Here is an 18049-nt window from a genome sequence, read left to right as displayed (position 1 = left end):
ATTGATCACTTAGTGCTCGGGTCATTGAGATCATGATGAGTTGTTATGTTGTCACGGTTCATTGCACATGGGTTAGTCTCTTTGCAAAAGTGGACCTAATACACATTGAGCAATACTCAGTGGGTATCTGCACAATTTGAGGATTGGTTTTGAAGGCCTATATAAAGGCCCAAAAAAGGCCACCATTGTTAGTCCAGTGAATGGCATCATGCCACGTCTATCATGTGAATAACGTTTCCGGGCGCTGGGTATGGTGGAGGCCGGTTTGAGCTACAGTGATATAGCCAGACCTATGTATGGGCTGTTCCCAGCCCACAATCAGAAACCTGGTTGAACGCCACAACACGACACCTAGTCCGAAGCATGCGCCAACAGATCGCTGCCTGCATCAAAGCAAACGGAGGCCATACCCAGTATTGACTGTTGTGACTTTGTGTTTGGCAGGTGCCATTTTCTTTTGTTAAGTTTTTTTATTTTGAAATTATTCTTGAAACTTTAGATTTTTGTTTCTGTATGCCAATATCCTAAACAAATGATTCGTATGAAAAAATTCCAGTTTAGGGTTTCAAAATAAAAATTATGTCGAAAAATACGGTCTCAAAATTTTCATTGACTGTGAGTGTACATAATGTTAAAGTGCTTATAAATACCTACTCAAATATGTATAATAAATGTATATAAGTTACTCTGCTTACAAGACACAGACTGTTGAACACCAAATGTGTCCACGTTACCGGTTGATTGGACCCTAAAACAACTCTGACCCAAGGCCCAGACTCCACCAGACCTCTGAAGGTGTGTGTGGTATCTGGACCGAGACATTAGCAGCAGATCTCTGAAGTCCTGGAAGTAGAGAGTTGGGCCTCCATGGATTGGATTTATTTGTCCAACACCTCCCACAGATCCTCAATGGTCCTGAGATCGGGATATCCTTCCTTAGTCCGTTTTTAGTCAGTACTAACCACTGCAGACCACGAAATTGTTCTGACCCAGTCATCATCTTTACAATATGTCCCTTGTCAAAGTCACTCAGCTCCTTCTGTTGTTCATCTTGCTGCTTCCATCACATCATTCAAGGACTAAATGTTCACTTGCAGCCTGGTTTGAAATAGAACATTTAGTTTGCTTAGGATGTTATAAATTTTACAGTATACCTGCCAACTCTAGTTATCACAGCACTGTTAAGCTAATCCACTCAGGTTCCAGGTACATTTAAGAGTAGTAGTGGTATTTTAGGTATTGTACATTATAGTAGCTCTTGCATTTTTAATCAGATTCAAAGTCAAAAATTGAGTTTCATTGTGACAAGTCTTTCCCAACCTATTATACTTTGTGGAATTACTTATTACTGATGAGCTATTAAACTATGAATTAGCCCAAGAGTCAAAATAATAAATGTTCTAACAAATACCTTTATGTGGATGAATTTAATACATAAATACTGCAAACTTTCTGTTTGTCCCCAAATGTTTATTCTGAGTGGTATAGTGTTTGTCCTTCATCAAAATAAAACCCTTTTTGCAAATTCAAATAATTTGCTGTGGTTATGAATACTGTCAACATCGTCCCTGGCTGTTTTCCATTTGCCTGTACTACTAATCAGCTGAAATTAATGGAGAGGGACAGAAAGATGAGCAGGATGGAGAGCAGGACAAAGGCAAATATTATTATTTTTTTTTTAAAAGAAGGGTACACTTTGTACAAATAGAAAAAAACAGTAATTGGCACAGACAGCTCCCAACGAGTAAACAATTCAACTTTTAAGCAAAGGCTTCATAACAAACTATTGCTTTTCACTGCCGTTTAATTAAAATATAACAAACAGGCACAACAAGAAACTACGGATGTGCTTCTCTAACATATAAAGTCTAATGGCTACAATATTAACACTGAGCAGACACCTTTAATCTGGTGAATACAGCTCATTTATAGAGGTAATCCTGAGTACCTAATGATGAATGACCAACATGACAGGTATGGATAGTACTGCTGTCAAAACACTGTCCCTGGAGGGAAATTCTAACCTCTGTAACCTCATCCAACCAAGTACACACAAGGAGCAGCGTCTATGAGGGCACCCAGGGACCAAATCCTGACCTACACCAGTATATTGGTCAAGGGCATTGACTGGAGAGTTAACCTAGCATACATGTTTATGATAGTAGAGCAAAGAGGATATAATATAGTGCTGTATATGATGTGATAATGTAAATGGTATGGTACAAGGTATGGTGCAGTATAACGTATGGTGCAATATATAGTACGGTACTGTATATGGTGTAGTATGATACAGTATAAGGTATGGTGCAATATATAGTTTGGTACAGTATATGGTATGGTACAGTACAAGGTATGGTGCAATATATAGTATGGTACAGTATATGGTATGGTACATGATAAGGTATGGTGCAATATAAAGTATGGTACAGTATATAGTATGGTACAGTACAAGGTATGGTGGAATATATAGTATGGTACAGTATATGGTATGGTATGGCATGGTACAGTATAAGGTATGGTGCAATATGCAGTATGGTACTGTATATGGTATGGCATGATACAGTATAAGGTATGGTGCAATATATAGTACGGTACTGTATATGGTGTGGCATGGTACAGTATAAGGTATGGTGGAATATATAGTATGGTACAGTATATTGTATGGTACAGTATATGGCATCGTACAGTATAAGGTATGGTACTGTATATGGTATGGTATGGTATGGTGTGGTATGGCATGGCATGGTATGGCATGGTGTGGTATGGTATGGTATGGAGTATACTCAGGTGTAGCACAATATATTGCATTGCACTGTATAATATTCTATAATATAGTATGATATATGTATAGTATAACACAGGATAGTATAAAGTGGTATAGTACACTAACTTGTGTCTGCATTATTGTACAAAACAATGACATGACATAATCAGAGCAAAATATTTTTAGACACCGTAAAATCAAGAGGCACATGTGACATCTGCCATGAGCATATTATGGGTGTTTAAACTAATAGACCAGCTAGAAAGTCGGCCAATTAATCCGTAAAGTACATATAATATCAGCCACAGTCATAATGAACCCATGGAGATGTTGATTGGGTTTTTAATTTAGGCAGATTCCACTGTAAACTCTACTTCAGTGGATCACTCACTGAAATAAAACACAGTAATAAAAGCAATGTTTTTGATTACATACTGTTTTGAGTTGTCCTTCACACCACACATTTACTATAAATCATAAGAATATAAATAACAATGAATTTCTCTTCGGTTAGATTAGATCACAGCACATAAACATACATTATTTCATCTGTTTTTTGTTTTTCTCCAGATGATAACAAATTGTGCCTCTGGTCTTTGGACTAGTGGCAGGTGTCATCCATCATACTCGCTGCCCGTTAGTGGTTCCATATGTTGGATGGCGATCACAGTGAATTGAGACATCTGTGACACCGAGGCCTGGGCCTTCAGCATGTGGGCCAGATTGGCCTCCTGTCCAACAGATGCTGACATGTTGGTCACTAAAAAGCGATGTCCATCTCTAGGGGGGTTTATACCGACCAAAATGTAGAGGAGACGGACACAATAGCTGTTAGGACTTTAATCTCTCAGTCCAGCTGGAGGGTCTGCGAATATTTGGTGTCGGAAAGCTGGTACTAACGAATGCAGTGAGGTCAGTCGGAGAAAAAGATCTTAAAATATTTTCACGTGCTAAAGGAAAAGTGAGGGAACATTTTGGTACTAGAAGCTGCAGCACAAGACATGAAAGTTTTCGTATTAAGAACTATTATCCATGCGTGCAATTTATGTCTAAGGTAGAAAATGAACTTAAAGATCAATCGAACTCCAACTGTCTGTGCTTACCTCATCTGTCCTCAACACAAAATAATTTCCCCAGTTTGCATTTATTCAGAAAGTGAGTGATTCTATATAAACAGGGCGGGTGATCAAATATTGATGCTAGCCAGGCATCAGTGTCCTCTTTGACATCAACAAATACTTGGAATAGCTAAGTGGTACCAGATGCTGACCAATTAACCTTTATGAAAGAGAATTAGGCTCAATTCAGACAGTTCACCTTCAGCTAGTACTGAGGCATGTGCTGGAGCTGTATGTAGTCCTTTTAGTTATTGTATAAGATAGTCTAATTGGATACTAATAAATAAATATGTGTCTTTTCAGATTCTAGACATTGTTGAAAGTCACTGGTGACATTTTCATGCAAGTGGATTTTTTTTTTTCAACGCTTAATGAACGTACGGTTCGGGTAATTACGTGATTTATCCTGGATTTACTATTAAGACCATCAACATTCAAGCGCGTCTTAGAGCATATTTTGGTAACATGCATGCTTTCACCCTCGTATGTTTAATTCATGGAATAAACAAACTTAAAACACTAGCGCAAGGGCATTTTTAACCCAAAAGTTGTCGTGTTTCCTGCAGCGATACTTATAATACGTGCTTCCTTAAAGGCTGCGTGGACGTCCAAATTAACTTGGACAGGAAGCATTCACAGGTTCATTCTGCATCTTGAAAGGGTCGAGAAACAGACGACTAAAGATGTGTTTTCCTCCAGTTATCATTTCCAAAACAGCTTAGGACTACGTTTACCACACAACTCTCCAGTGGAGGCTAAGTATTAGCCTTCCTGCACTCTCCAACAACAAGACTGCGCTTAGTATATGTGCAGGAAGAAGGGGGGGGAAACTACTGAAATAAACGATTACTTTAGAGGGAGGGCTTATACATCCTTCTGACATTTAGTGCCTAATTAACAGTTTACTTTAATCAAGTCTGTCAGTATGAAAGTGGTAGCTTCAGGCACTGTTCAGGTTCAGACTATACTTAAATGCCTTGAAAATGCAATGGGAAAAGGGTCCTGGGAGGGTTAAGAAGCATTGTTTTTCTGCTGCTTTGCTCTTTACATTGCCCTTCACAACACCATAATGCATCGTGAGTACCACTCAGCGCTACACTAATAGCTAATGTAGAGCCTCTTCGCTGGTTGCCACAGTGATTTTATTTCTCTCGGCGGCAGGTGACACTGAGTTGGGCCTGGATGAAGAAACACTGTTGGTCCTCTGATGTCAATTTAAGGATGTAGCTCTCTTTATTGCTTGAAGCTGTGCTTTTAAAACCCATGTGGGATCAAGACCAAGTATGAGCTCAGCAGCAGACCTCCTTTCTTCACACAAATGTGGACAAAGGAAAGAAATGAAGGAAACAGCAAATGCGTTTACGTCGGGGATAACTTTTAAAAAATGCATTAAAAAGAAATAATTCAGTTGACTTCTGTTGCAACGTGTAATATGGTCCTCGTACAACTGAATATGGAAACGTACGCTGTGATGCTCCCCAAAGCATACGTTAGGCCAGGGGTGTCAAATGCATTTAAGTTTAGGGGCCACGTTCAGCCTAATATGATCTGAAGTGGGCTGAACCAGTAAAATAATAACAGTGAAAAAAGTACACTTACATTATAAATAAAATGTTTACATGTGCAAAGTTTCCTTAAAAATGAATGTGAATAACATGAACAACCTGAAATGTCTTAAAGAGCAAAAAAAAGGGTTGCCAGGCACAACAAACCCCGCCCCTCACATGTATTGTAGCTTATTTTGGCATTGATCCAGCTGATGTCATCAGGTCTATGCACGTGGTGATGTCAGCACATCAATTGCCCCTATATATGTGCCAAGTCTGAAGTAAATTGAAACAAAATTGATGTTTTTATAGACATTTGAAATTTTGCCCATTATAAGTAAATGGGAAAAAAAGATTTAAAAAAAAATCATAAAAAATGTGAACTTTGACTGACCTACTGTTCCCAAAATGTAATCAGATCTATTCTGGGTCACTGGCAATCTGTAAACCCAATTTGGTATGAATTCAACCAATAGTTTCACTGCTAGTGTTAACAATAAAACAAACTGAACCAAAAACAATACCCCTTGCCTCTCCTTCAGGGGGTGGGGTAATAACTGCAATTTTCATGTTTATCATTTACACATGTGCATTAAGCTTCAACTTACAGATCACAGTGGATCTAAAAATACACACAACATTTAGTAACAGGCAGATTATTGTTAAAATTACACTTGCTTCTCTTCAGATATTCCATCTTGTTCGTATTTTGTTCAGGTTATTCATATTTTTTGTGAAAGGATAGTTTGTAAATGTTAGCATTTTCATGGAAATTAACTTTTTCTGCACTAAAAGAGAAATTTTTGTAGTTGTCATTTCTAGGTTATTATGACAGTACAGGGTTATTCAAAAAGAATGAACCAATTTCATGACGCATTGCTTCAGTTCTCAAGCATCGTCATGGAATGAGTCAGTGACAATTTGAAAGAGAAGTTTTCTAAGTTTTAAATGGCTACTTCGATGACCTTAAACATCGAATAACAACAGCGATCAGCTCAGTGGATCGTGATATGCTGATATGCGTCTGGGAGGAATTCTCTTATTGCGTTGATATTGTCCGTGCTGCAGGTGGTGGCCACATTGAACACTTTTAAGACAGGAAATAAAAGTTGATTGTGAGTAGAATGCTTGTGACTTGGCTGGAGTTTTTTTATTGCTTTTCCTTATTAAAATATTGCGTAATGAAATCGGTTCATTCTTTTTGAATAACCCTGTATTTTACTGTATGACCCACTTGAGATCATACTGGTCTTTATGTGACCCCTGAACAAAACTGATTCTCAATATCTTCAGTGTAATTGTGCATTTCTCAAATTCATCCCAGATTGGACCGTTTGGTGAGACGGTTTTGGCCCACGGGCCGTATGTTTGACACCTGCACTTTAGACTATCTGCAAGTTCGAAGAAGCTGAATTTATGACTTTGTAAGACATTTTTTCAAGCATCTACAGTCAGGTACGAAACTATTAGACCACCCTTGTTTTCTTCAATTTCTTGTTCATTTTAAGGCCTGGTACAAGTAAAGGTACATTTGTTCAGACAAATATAATGATAACAACAAAAATAGCTCATAAGAGTTTAATTTCAGAGCTGATATCTAGCCATTTTCCATGGTTTTCTTGATAATAACCAGAATCACTTCAGTTCTTACATCAATATCTATGGCATTGTACAGACAAAAACAGTGCTTTTAGACATTCCATGTTTTCTTTTCTGTCTGTTTTAGTCACATGATACACACAGGAGTTAGTACTTAATTGCATAACCATTGCTTTTGATGACTTTTGATGGTCTAATAAATTTTTTTCCGCAACTGTATTGTAGTACGGATCGTATTAAATAGAAGATGAATGTGTGACTATGACTAGCTCTAAGATGTCAGATGAACATCATAAATCATACATCCTGAACCAAAATGGAAAAGAAGAAGAGGGAATGTAATGTTATAAGTTGTTTGCTTAATCTTTGCATAACAAGTTGTTTTGCTTGAAGAGTCTTTTTATTTTTGCAAGTCTAAGTTATATTCTGAGTTATATTTTCCAACTGTATCTTGTATTTTTATTTTAGAGGTACTGAACAGTCAGGTTTGGTTCGTGTGTGTGTGTGGGTTTGATGAACTCACACCTGTCTGTGTTGAACTTGGAGAAAAGGTCCGATTCTACGTGAAAGATCTAATTTTACAACTTTGGAAAGTAATTGTGGTAAAGAAAGTCGAGCAGAAAAACCAGATTATGAACCTGGGGATGTTTTGTGGTCAAGAAATGCTAGCCTAATTGTGCAGGTGTTAAGCAAGAGCGTATTTACTGAAACTCTTTGTGGTTAAGCTATGCAGTTGGTTTGACTGACAGGTGTCCAGGGCGCTTGTTAAACTAAAGTGAATTTTCAGCATGTGCTTTTCTTAGAATTAGCTTATAGAGTGACTGACATGTTCTGCCCAGTAACTACCATTAACCAATAATGTGTATGATGAATTATGACATTGAAAATGGGAGTCTCCAAGAGTCACTAAAGACTATAAAAAGGTAATAAAGGAAACTTTTTTTTGGTTTTCTTTTTTTCTCTCTGAGGATGAATATTGTTTTTGATGCTAGACTAATTGATAACTGACTTCTTTCTTTTTTTGTAACTTTTCCTATTTTTGCCTGAAGCAATAAATCAAGCTTTCTTTTAACTTTTTAAAACCTCAAACCTTCTTTTTGGTGAATTCTTCATTTCTCCTGGTTTGGCCCTTCCATCCGAAACATAACTGGTGAGTTAATTTGAAAAACGTGACCTCCCTCTGGGGCAGTCTGGATAATTTGAGCTGGACTCTATTTTGCGGAGTATTTGGAGTAAGAGAAACACCGGGCTATGTATTTTGCAAGAACACGCAGATTAAGTCAGGGCAAAGCGAAAATAGTTGCTCGGTGTATAAAGATTTTCTGACGCAGTAGTTCATTAACCGAAATTAATTGTGGTTTTTGAGATTTGCTGTTTGCTGCGTGTTTACAGTATGATCAAATTTAAGACCTTACATTCAGAAATATATAACGGTACAACAGGACTCATAATTATGTTTTCACCGTGGTTTCACTCCAGCTAATGTTACATTTCCATTTGTTCATGACTAATGTTTGTGCTAATGACGTTCAAGCCGCTAAAGCTCATACCTGAACCCCTCCAAACATGAATGACTGTTGAAGGCTCCACTCATTCTCATTTCAATTACGTTAAAGTGCTAAAAACAAACCAACAAATTCTTTACAAAGATTGACAAAGCAAACATACGGACATCATTTACTGTGTCTGTGGAATTATTAAAATCTTTGAGTAACAGATTTAAGGATTAATTATCAATTTAAGGATAATTACGGGGTGGGGAAGCAAAAATTACAATGCACATTTAGTTGTTTTTTCTCAGCAGGCACTACGTCAATTGTTTTGAAACCAAACATATATTGATGTCATAATCATACCTAACACTATTATCCATACCTTTTCAGAAACTTTTGCCCATATGAGTAATCAGGAAAGCAAACGTCAAAGAGTGTGTGATTTGCTGAATGCACTCGTCACACCAAAGGAGATTTGAAAAATAGTTGGAGTGTCCATAAAGACTGTTTATAATGGAAAGAAGAGAATGACTATGAGCAAAACTATTACGAGAAAGTCTGGAAGATACTATTAAAGAAGAATGGGAGAAGTTGTCACCTGAATATTTGAGGAACGCTTGCGCAAGTTTCAGGAAGCGTGTGAAGGCAGTTATTGAGAAAGAAGGAGGACACATAGAATAAAAACATTTTCTATTATGTCAATTTTCTTGTGGCAAATAAATTCTCATGACTTTCAATAAACTAATTGGTCATACACTGTCTTTCAATCCCTGCCTCAAAATATTGTAAATTTTGCTTCCCCACCCTGTATGACCTTAATTTAAGACTTTTTTTTTTTTTTACTAACATGACATATTCCTTTAGAGGACTATTGAAGAAGAACCTATGCTGGAGAATCGTATATGCATCTTTCCAAAAACTTCATTTCTTATAAAGATGTTTCTTCTAAAAATCAATGAAAAAAATGTCAGCAGGTCTGCAGCCTGGACGATAGAGAACAATTCATCTAAAGCAGAAGGACACGACATAAAAGGGCCATCAACTAGTAGATTTGGTATTGACGTGGGGAGTAGATAAAAGGCTGAAATCTTGTGAGAAAAGGGTGTGGGTGAATAGTTCTATTTGATACCGAGGTACCACAGTGTAATATTCTGTTTTTCAGTGGAAGCCCCTATATATGATGGTTCTGTGGTGGACTTTCTGAAGCAGACAACTGTGTTTTAGCGCCAGAGTTGTGATAGAAGAGAGAAAAGCAACGTCAAAATACAGTATTATCTATTATCTGCACGAGCTAAGGTTGGAGCTGCAGCAGCAAATCTGAAGCAGTAACGTTTTTTATGTATGAATAATGTAAAGAAAAAGCGCAGAACTCACGTCAAGCACGGGCTGCAGCAGTTCTGTTTGTTCTCCCCTGGCATCCAATGCAACAGCAACTGAGGCGAATGGACGACTGGCCATCTGCTGACGCTCTCTCATCAGTTGCTGTAATATCAAACACAGATGACAGATGAGCCCAACATAGGAAGCAGTACCAACTCATTACACAACACATAAATATTAAAAAGAATCTCAATTACACACTGCTCTCAGATACTTCAGTGTGTACATATGCAGCGCTTTTGAGGTCCGGTTAAAATGATGGCTGTAACCCTTTAACTACGGCAGTCTCTCTGGTGTTACAGTTTGCACTTTACAACATTTAAATTACTGTAACTCCTGAACTGACAGCGCTATTCACAAAATGACATCCTGAGCTTTCCCACACTATGTAACACTTTATGGCAGCAATGTGTGACTATTACAAGTAGAAAGGAACTGTTTCAGAGACTTCCACACAGGCTAAAAAAAAACGCTTGGAAATTTCTAACAAAAAATATGAAGCCATCATTTTTTATTTTTTTTTTTATACATTTATTTATTTATTTATTTTACCTTTATTTAACCAGGAAGTCCCATTGAGATTAGGAATCTCTTTTGCAAGGGGGACCTGGCCAAGGTAGCAGCCATACAAAGTCCAAACAACATAAAACACATACATGGATACACAATGAACAATAAAACACAACTATTCAACCATAATGGCATCAAGAAAAACAGTGACATTCCTCCTTTACTGCATTCTCCATGACACTTTTAAAATCATTAACAGAAATGAGTGTATGTAGTTTTACAGTTTTTTGAAGATTATCCCACAATACTGAATGTTTAAGACCAAAAAGCATGTTTGAGCAGATGTAAAATAGCTGAAAGTTTTTTTCTGCAATCTCGAAAGTTTCATTTACAGTTATTTCTGATAATAAATATGCTAAAAAATTCAAGTCAGTTTTTTTCTTTTTTACTAAAACACACTGTTTTAAGCATTTATTTCCCCGGGATATTGTTTTTGGTTCGGTTTGTTTGTTTCTTTGATAACACTTTAGCAGCAAAATTATTGGTTGAATTCATCCCAAACTGTGTTTATACATTGCCAGTGACCCAGAATAGATGTGATTACATTTTGGGAAAAGTAAGTCAAAGTTCAAATTTTTAATGAATTTTTCAAATCTTTTTTTCCCATGTACTTATAATGGGTGAAATTTCAAATGTTTCTAAAAATATCAATTTTGTTTCAATTTACTTTAAACTTGGCACATATATAGAGGCAATTGATATACATCACTCTGACATAAAGCTAAGGCATTTGTGTTTTTTCACATTTTGGGTAATTTTTTTTCCCCCCATGATTTACCTAACATTGTGGTGCTCCGCCATTATAAAGGATAGAAAAAAAACATCCATAAAAAAATTGTCATTTCTAATCAACCCATTCTGAAAAAAAAAATTGATTGTTTTAACCCTTTCATGCATGAATTATGAGATCCTTAGTCAATATTTTTTTCTTGAGTGTTTTTATTCCTCTTTAGGCATGAAAAAAGCAGTGCAATTGATTTTTTTTTTTTTTTTAATGAACCTATTTTTCATGGAGTTACAAAAATGTCCACTCAGCTGGACACCATACGTTTAATTTTTGAGGCAAAGAAACATGTATTTAAACTCATCATCAGAAAGTGATATACTGTGTGAAAACTATGAAACAAAAACATCTTTAATGTCGCTAATCTGATGTTTTCTCACATTTTATCATACTCAAATACTAGTTATTACTCATTTCATGGAGATAATATCCTCCTGAGACCCAGGAAACTGCCAATTTTAGCTCTTTTACATTAAAAATTTGTCTTAATTGGAAACTGCATAATGCAACAGTCTTTTTTTAGATACATTTTAAAAATTATTTTTATTTATTGACTGATTTTTTAAATGTAATGTCCTTTGTAATGGACAATATTTTTTTAGTTAAACTGTCAAACTGTTGTCCCCTACAGAGGACAAAAATTCATTACTGGGTCTCAGGAGGATATGCCAAAAAAAAAAAACTTTTTGTTTCAGAAAACTGTTAATTACAATCTAATAACAATTAGCAATTAATTTATACTCAGACATGTTACTGCAGATCAGGTTTATCAAGAGCAGCAAAGTTACAGTAACTGTATGAATTACAGTGTTTTGGATGATGCATAAGAGTCCACTGTGTTGGCTGAAATGGAACTAAAACAACAAAACCCATCAATATATAAGAGAACAGCTGGAGAAGAACTGTCCACTGTATTGACCACTATGCATGAAAGGGTTAATAAATGAATGCCACTGAGGAACTGATTAAACTTGCTGTGGGTTAAAATTTTGAGCTCTGAGGGTGAAGGTTAAATAATATCAAGTAAATAATATCAAAACAGAAAAAAGTCATGAAAACATACTGTGTCAACTTCATGAACATTATCAAAACACAAGGGTGCATAAAAAACTACAATACGTGCAAGGGGTGGGGTTTGTTGTTATTTATATTAATGATAATTCATGGCCAGATATTGAAAATTAAGTTCAGGTGCAAAACAATTTGCAAAAAATACATTTTCTGACACTTTTATTGCAAAGAAAACATGAAGACACCTAGGCAGCCTGTTATAATGGCAGTCTTAAAAGGGTCAATATCAACTCACAAAGAATGTCATAATAAAACCATGACAGAAATTGAGTGGCAGCTTCCACCCAGCTCTTTAAAATGACTTTCTACCGTCTCAACACAATGGCAAAAATAAGTGCAGCCAAAGTTTTGAGTGAGGTAGTAGTGTACTTAAAATTCAGCATGCATAAACATAAATCTCCAACCATTAAATCAGTCATCAGTATTCGAAAGATGATACACAATTTAAATCTTGATGTATCAGGCTATAATCACTGTAACCTTTACAATGCAATAAACACTGGGATATTGGTTTTAGATACGATGCTATGAAACCTTTTATAGTGACATACTTGAAAGGGTTTGAGTCACAGTGTTCATGCACCATGTGCTGGGATATTATAGCATCAGGCTACAAAATCAATAGGAAATATCAATAAGGAAGCTCAGATATACTATCTTTACACATTCATACCTTAAGGGGATGGAGGGTCAGTGTGTGCAACAGTAAGTTATGAAAATATTCTTTTTTTTTGTTGTTACAAAAAAAATGTGACAATTACATTTACATGCACAGTGTGTATTTAGTACAAAAAAGTACTAAATACTGTTTAAGTGGTACAGTTTACAGGAATTCAATGCAACTAACCATAGAGCTGAAATAAAATGTCTAAAAGATGAAAAATATAACTTGACATATTAATACAAATCAAACTCCTTTTCGAATGTGCAAATGAAATCATACTTTGCTTCATGTAAATGTAAATGAATGAATGAATGATTTTTTTTTTTAATTGTGTCTTGCATAAGAATATGCCCAGCCCTTACATGGGCTTATAATACACCAAAAACACAAACCAAAGACCAAACACCAGACAATAGTATGTATAAATGTGTAAGTTTCATTTTTTTGTTTTGTTTTTTTCCATAATTTCTTACTGTTTATTTCTAAGGACTAAGTAAACTTACTTTTTGTTGAATATTCAAAATAAACTAAAAAAAAAAAAAAAAAAAAGTTCAACCTTCAAAACCAAAAAATAACTAGCTCATATTGGATTTACACATTGATTCTACTGTGTACTGTATCGGTATTTCCATATACTGTGTAATGCAACAGATATATTCTCCTATAGCTTCTGTGCAGAACCGTAAGGGTACTACAAAACAGTGACACCATTTTTTCTTAAACTGAACAGAAAATAGTGTCTCTTGTTCCTCACTAATCAATATTGTAAAACAACTAGCGCCACACTTTCATCAGCAATGCAGTGTCTGATCAATATCTAAACATGCCACCATTTCAGTGCCAAGGACATCACTGATTGGTATTGGATTTGTGATGAGCTTAAGTGTCCTGCATTAAGATCTAATTGTACTTCAGATTACTGGGCGCATCGTGCTGTCGTGATGATCGCCGTGGTAACCTGCTTTTCCTCTGCACGCTGCTTAAGCTCAATAAATATGACTCCATATATGGGTTACTTGCGCACTTCATCTGCATCATTTCAAATAACTGTATATCCTAGCAAACCGTAGCAATGACAGTAAAAACAATACAATTATGTTTATTGAAGTTTTCTATGAATTTGAAAAAAAAAAAATGAGGAAAATGATGCTTTTAAAGACACTGGAATGATGGATCAGTTTTCAATTACCTCACATTGTTCCCCTTAAAAAAACACAGGGCTGTTTACGGCAGCAGTATAAGTATCTTGTCTCTTTTCCGAATAGAAATGTGTCCTTGGTGCAGAAATGAACCATGAGATTCTTGTGTCCTGACCCTCGCTGCCACACACTCTGAATACAATCGAGTATTCATTAGTCTTGCTATTAATTTGCCATGTTCAGATGAGGTCTGGAGAGGTTGATTGAATTACACTGTGTCATCTACAGTATGTGACAGAATATTCCTTCTTCTTTATCAGCGTTATGAAAAAGTGTCCACTCCTAAAGACTACATGTAAAGACAAATCTGTGCTATTGTGTCTTCCTGCTGTGTAAAAATTTTGCCAAAATCATGCAGTCAAGGTCATGGGTACATCTCTCCCACCTGCCCACCAGACACTAGGCGTCTGATAGAGTCTAATCATCACAGCTATTACAAAACAATGTCATGAAATCTACATAAAAAGACTTATATCACCTTTGGGCAAAATTAACTGGATGTTTACTTTGAGTTTTTAGTTTACCATACCATACCATACCATATACAGTACCATACCATATATTACACCATACCTTATAACATAACGTAACGTAACATAAAAAAGCAAGGGTAAACATGAGATGCAAAGTGGGCTAAGTACAACAAAATTCACCCATCATAAAAACAAAGACAAATTCAAATGTGGTAAAAACAATACAGGAAATAAAAAAAAACCCAACTCACTCATTGAGTAAATAAGTGATATTTTGCTTTTTTTAGATGGAAATATGCATTTTAAAACATTTCCCTGTGGTCTACATAAACTATACAGGGTGGGGAAGCAAAATTTACAATGAACATTTAGTTGTTTTTTCTCAGCAGGCACTACGTCAATTGTTTTGAAACCAAAGAGTCAAAGAGTGTGTGATTTGCTGAATGCACTCGTCACACCAAAGGAGATTTCAAAAATAGTTGGAGTGTCCATAAAGACTGTTTATAATGGAAAGAAGAGAATGACTATGTGCAAAACTATTACGAGAAAGTCTGGAAGATACTATTAAAGAAGAATGGGAGAAGTTGTCACCCGAATATTTGAGGAACACTTGCGCAAGTTTCAGGAAGCATGTGAAGGCAGTTATTGAGAAAGAAGGAGGACACATAGAATAGAATAAAAACATTTTCTATTATGTAAATTTTCTTGTGGCAAATAAATTCTCATGACTTTCAATAAACTAGTTGGTCATACACCGTCTTTCAATCCCTGCCTCAAAATATTGTAAATTTTGCTTCCCCACCCTGTAAATTCTCTGCTTGGGTCTGAATTCTTCATTAATTCAACTCCACAGGTCCATCTTCAACCCTATTTCTGAGTAATGACACCAGAAAGGTCGTTTTGAGCGCTGGCCCTTTAAATGCGAATGACCCCACTCCCTCCAGGTTGTTGGCTGTGCTGCTCTGCCCCGTTCAGTCACTGTGTTCGTTAATACAACCAACAACTGAACATTTTAGGGAATCGGCTTGAAGTTTGGACATATTTTCAGTTTTTACTACAACCGCTGCTGCTGACAAACAATTATGTCGTACTCTGAGAAATGTTTGCTGGAAGTCTTGACCTTATATGTGCAAATGTCTTAACTAGTTATAAATCGTAACAAATTAAGAAGGAATTTAAACGGGTTATAGAAATCCACTCGATTTTTGACAAAATTAATATAAAGATAGCTTTGCAGCACCTGGAGGGTTCAAATTCAAACTTTATGAACTGTTAGGGTCCAAATACACAAACAAGTGTACCAAAGACTAATAAAAGTGGGTTTAGCAAAATATGACCCCTTTAAAAGCCAACGAGAAAAAGTACAGGCAGACACTGAGCCTTTCTAACTTCTAAAGGCAACTGGTTCCACAGCTTTGGGGCCGCAACAGAAAAGGCCAAAATCCCATAGAACAACATGTGCTGCTTTTGTCTGCACCGTCGGTATAAGCTCAGTTTCAGTCGCCAGTGTATTTCATTTCCACTGCAGGTATAGTATTACTTTGTGATGTTCTGTATACCATTGTGATGTCATCTTCAGTGCAACTGCAGCTACAAGCAAGAGAAAAACTTTAAATTTTAAGTTACAGTTTTTGAAATTAAACAAAGATTTTTTTTTCATATTGGAACATCAAATATTCATGTTTGTTCTATCCTGGTAAATGGACCAAGAGTTTGCTTTTAGAGATGCACTATTAGCTTGTCCAGATGTGCAACACCGAAAATTTTTGTCACACATATGTACTGTCCATGGTCTAGCACCAAAGTACATCTCTGACATGTTGGTCCCACATGAACCCTCTCGAGCCCTGAGAACCTCAGGGACTGGTCTTCTGCCGGTGCCCAGAGTCAGGACTAAACAGGGTGAAGCTGCGTTTCGGTTCTATGCAGCTAAACTCTGGAACAGTCTTCCTGATAATGTGAGACAGACCTCTACTGTGACAATGTTTAAGTCCAGGCTGAAAATGGCTCTGTTCAACTGTGCATAGAACAACTGAAAGGGTTCTATCTGCACCCTTCTCTTTTAATTTATTTTAATTGATTATTATTTATGTTTTATTGATTATGTTTTAATTGTAATTGTGTGTTTTTAACCTGTCTCTTTTCCATTTTTGTAAAGCACTATGAATTGCCCTGTGTATGAATTGTGCTATACAAATAAATCTGCCTTGCCTTCTGACATGACAACAACTCTGGATTGACCAATCAGATCGGTCTGTTCAGATTATGTTTCATACAGCTTTGGCTCTAGAAATAGTACCTGATGGTCCCTGCTCTCGTGTAGTGGAAACGGCATAAAAGTAACAAACATGAAGGCTGATACTCAGTGGAAAAACTGTGATGGACCGGTGGGATAAACTGGAAAACTAGGATGTCTTGGATTTATTTTTGAGTTTGTCATCATGTCCATCTTACAAAGAGTTTACAAGTGATATGAAACACTAAGCAAAGCCCTGAAACAGACACCTTTAATGTAGAGCTGAAGTTGAGCTTAAAGAAAAAGTAATGTGCAAGTATTTAGGAACTGAGATTTTAAAACATATGCTATAAAAATATACAACTGCTCCTCAGCCTCTCTGTAAAAAGAAGAAAATTAAGAAATGAAAGAGCTGTACCCCATCTACCAGAACAGCTTCATGTGACATTCATGAATTTCCACTCTGCTAACCCTTTTAAGAATGCCATTATAACAGGCCACCTAGGTGTCTTCATGTTTTCTTTGCAATAACATTGTCAGAAAATATCTTTTTTGACAATTCTTTTTCACCTTTGTTTTCAGGAAGAACTTAACTTTCAATATCTGGCCATTACTTATCACTATTATAAATAATAAATGCTTAAAACAGTGTGTTTTAGAAAAAAAAAAAAAAAGAAAGAAAAAAACAGACTTGAAGTTTTTTGCATATTTATTATCAGCCAGAAACTTTTTGAGATTGCAGAAATAAACTATTTTCAACTATTTTACATCTGCTCAAATAAGCTTTTCGATCTTAAACATTCAGTATCCATATTATGGATTCATATTTTTTGTTATTTTCAGGTGGTTTTTAGCCTGTGTGGAAGTCTCTGAAACTGTTCTTTTCTACTTGCACCTGTAATGTACTTGTACATTGTTGCTGTAAAGTGTTATATGGTGTCGCAAGGCTCAGGATCTCAGCTTTCCGATGTTATTTGAATTTTGCAGATAACACAAACGGGTCAGGAGTTACAGTAATTTTTTGCTGTAAAATGCAAAATGCAGCACTGGAGACATTGCTGTTGTTAAAGGGTTAAACATCTTTTTACATATCTTTCTTCTCATAAAAATTAAATAGGCAAAAATACTTGCAACAGATGCTTTTTCTCAGT

General features: G+C 36.1%; 1 protein-coding gene across 1 annotated transcript in view; it reads right to left on the bottom strand.

Moving 5' to 3' along the window:
- atrnl1b (attractin-like 1b) overlaps window positions 1-18049 on the bottom strand; it is a 110892-nt gene that overhangs the window by 12276 nt on the left and 80567 nt on the right. The window contains exon 27 of the mRNA XM_030163213.1: window positions 9896-10003. Within this exon, the coding sequence (XP_030019073.1) occupies window positions 9896-10003 (108 nt within the window). The remainder of the gene's footprint in view (window positions 1-9895; window positions 10004-18049) is intronic.

Source organism: Sphaeramia orbicularis, chromosome 19 (assembly GCF_902148855.1).
Source record: "Sphaeramia orbicularis chromosome 19, fSphaOr1.1, whole genome shotgun sequence".
Classification (NCBI taxonomy): domain Eukaryota; kingdom Metazoa; phylum Chordata; class Actinopteri; order Kurtiformes; family Apogonidae; genus Sphaeramia; species Sphaeramia orbicularis.
This window is presented reverse-complemented; position numbering and strand designations above follow the sequence as displayed.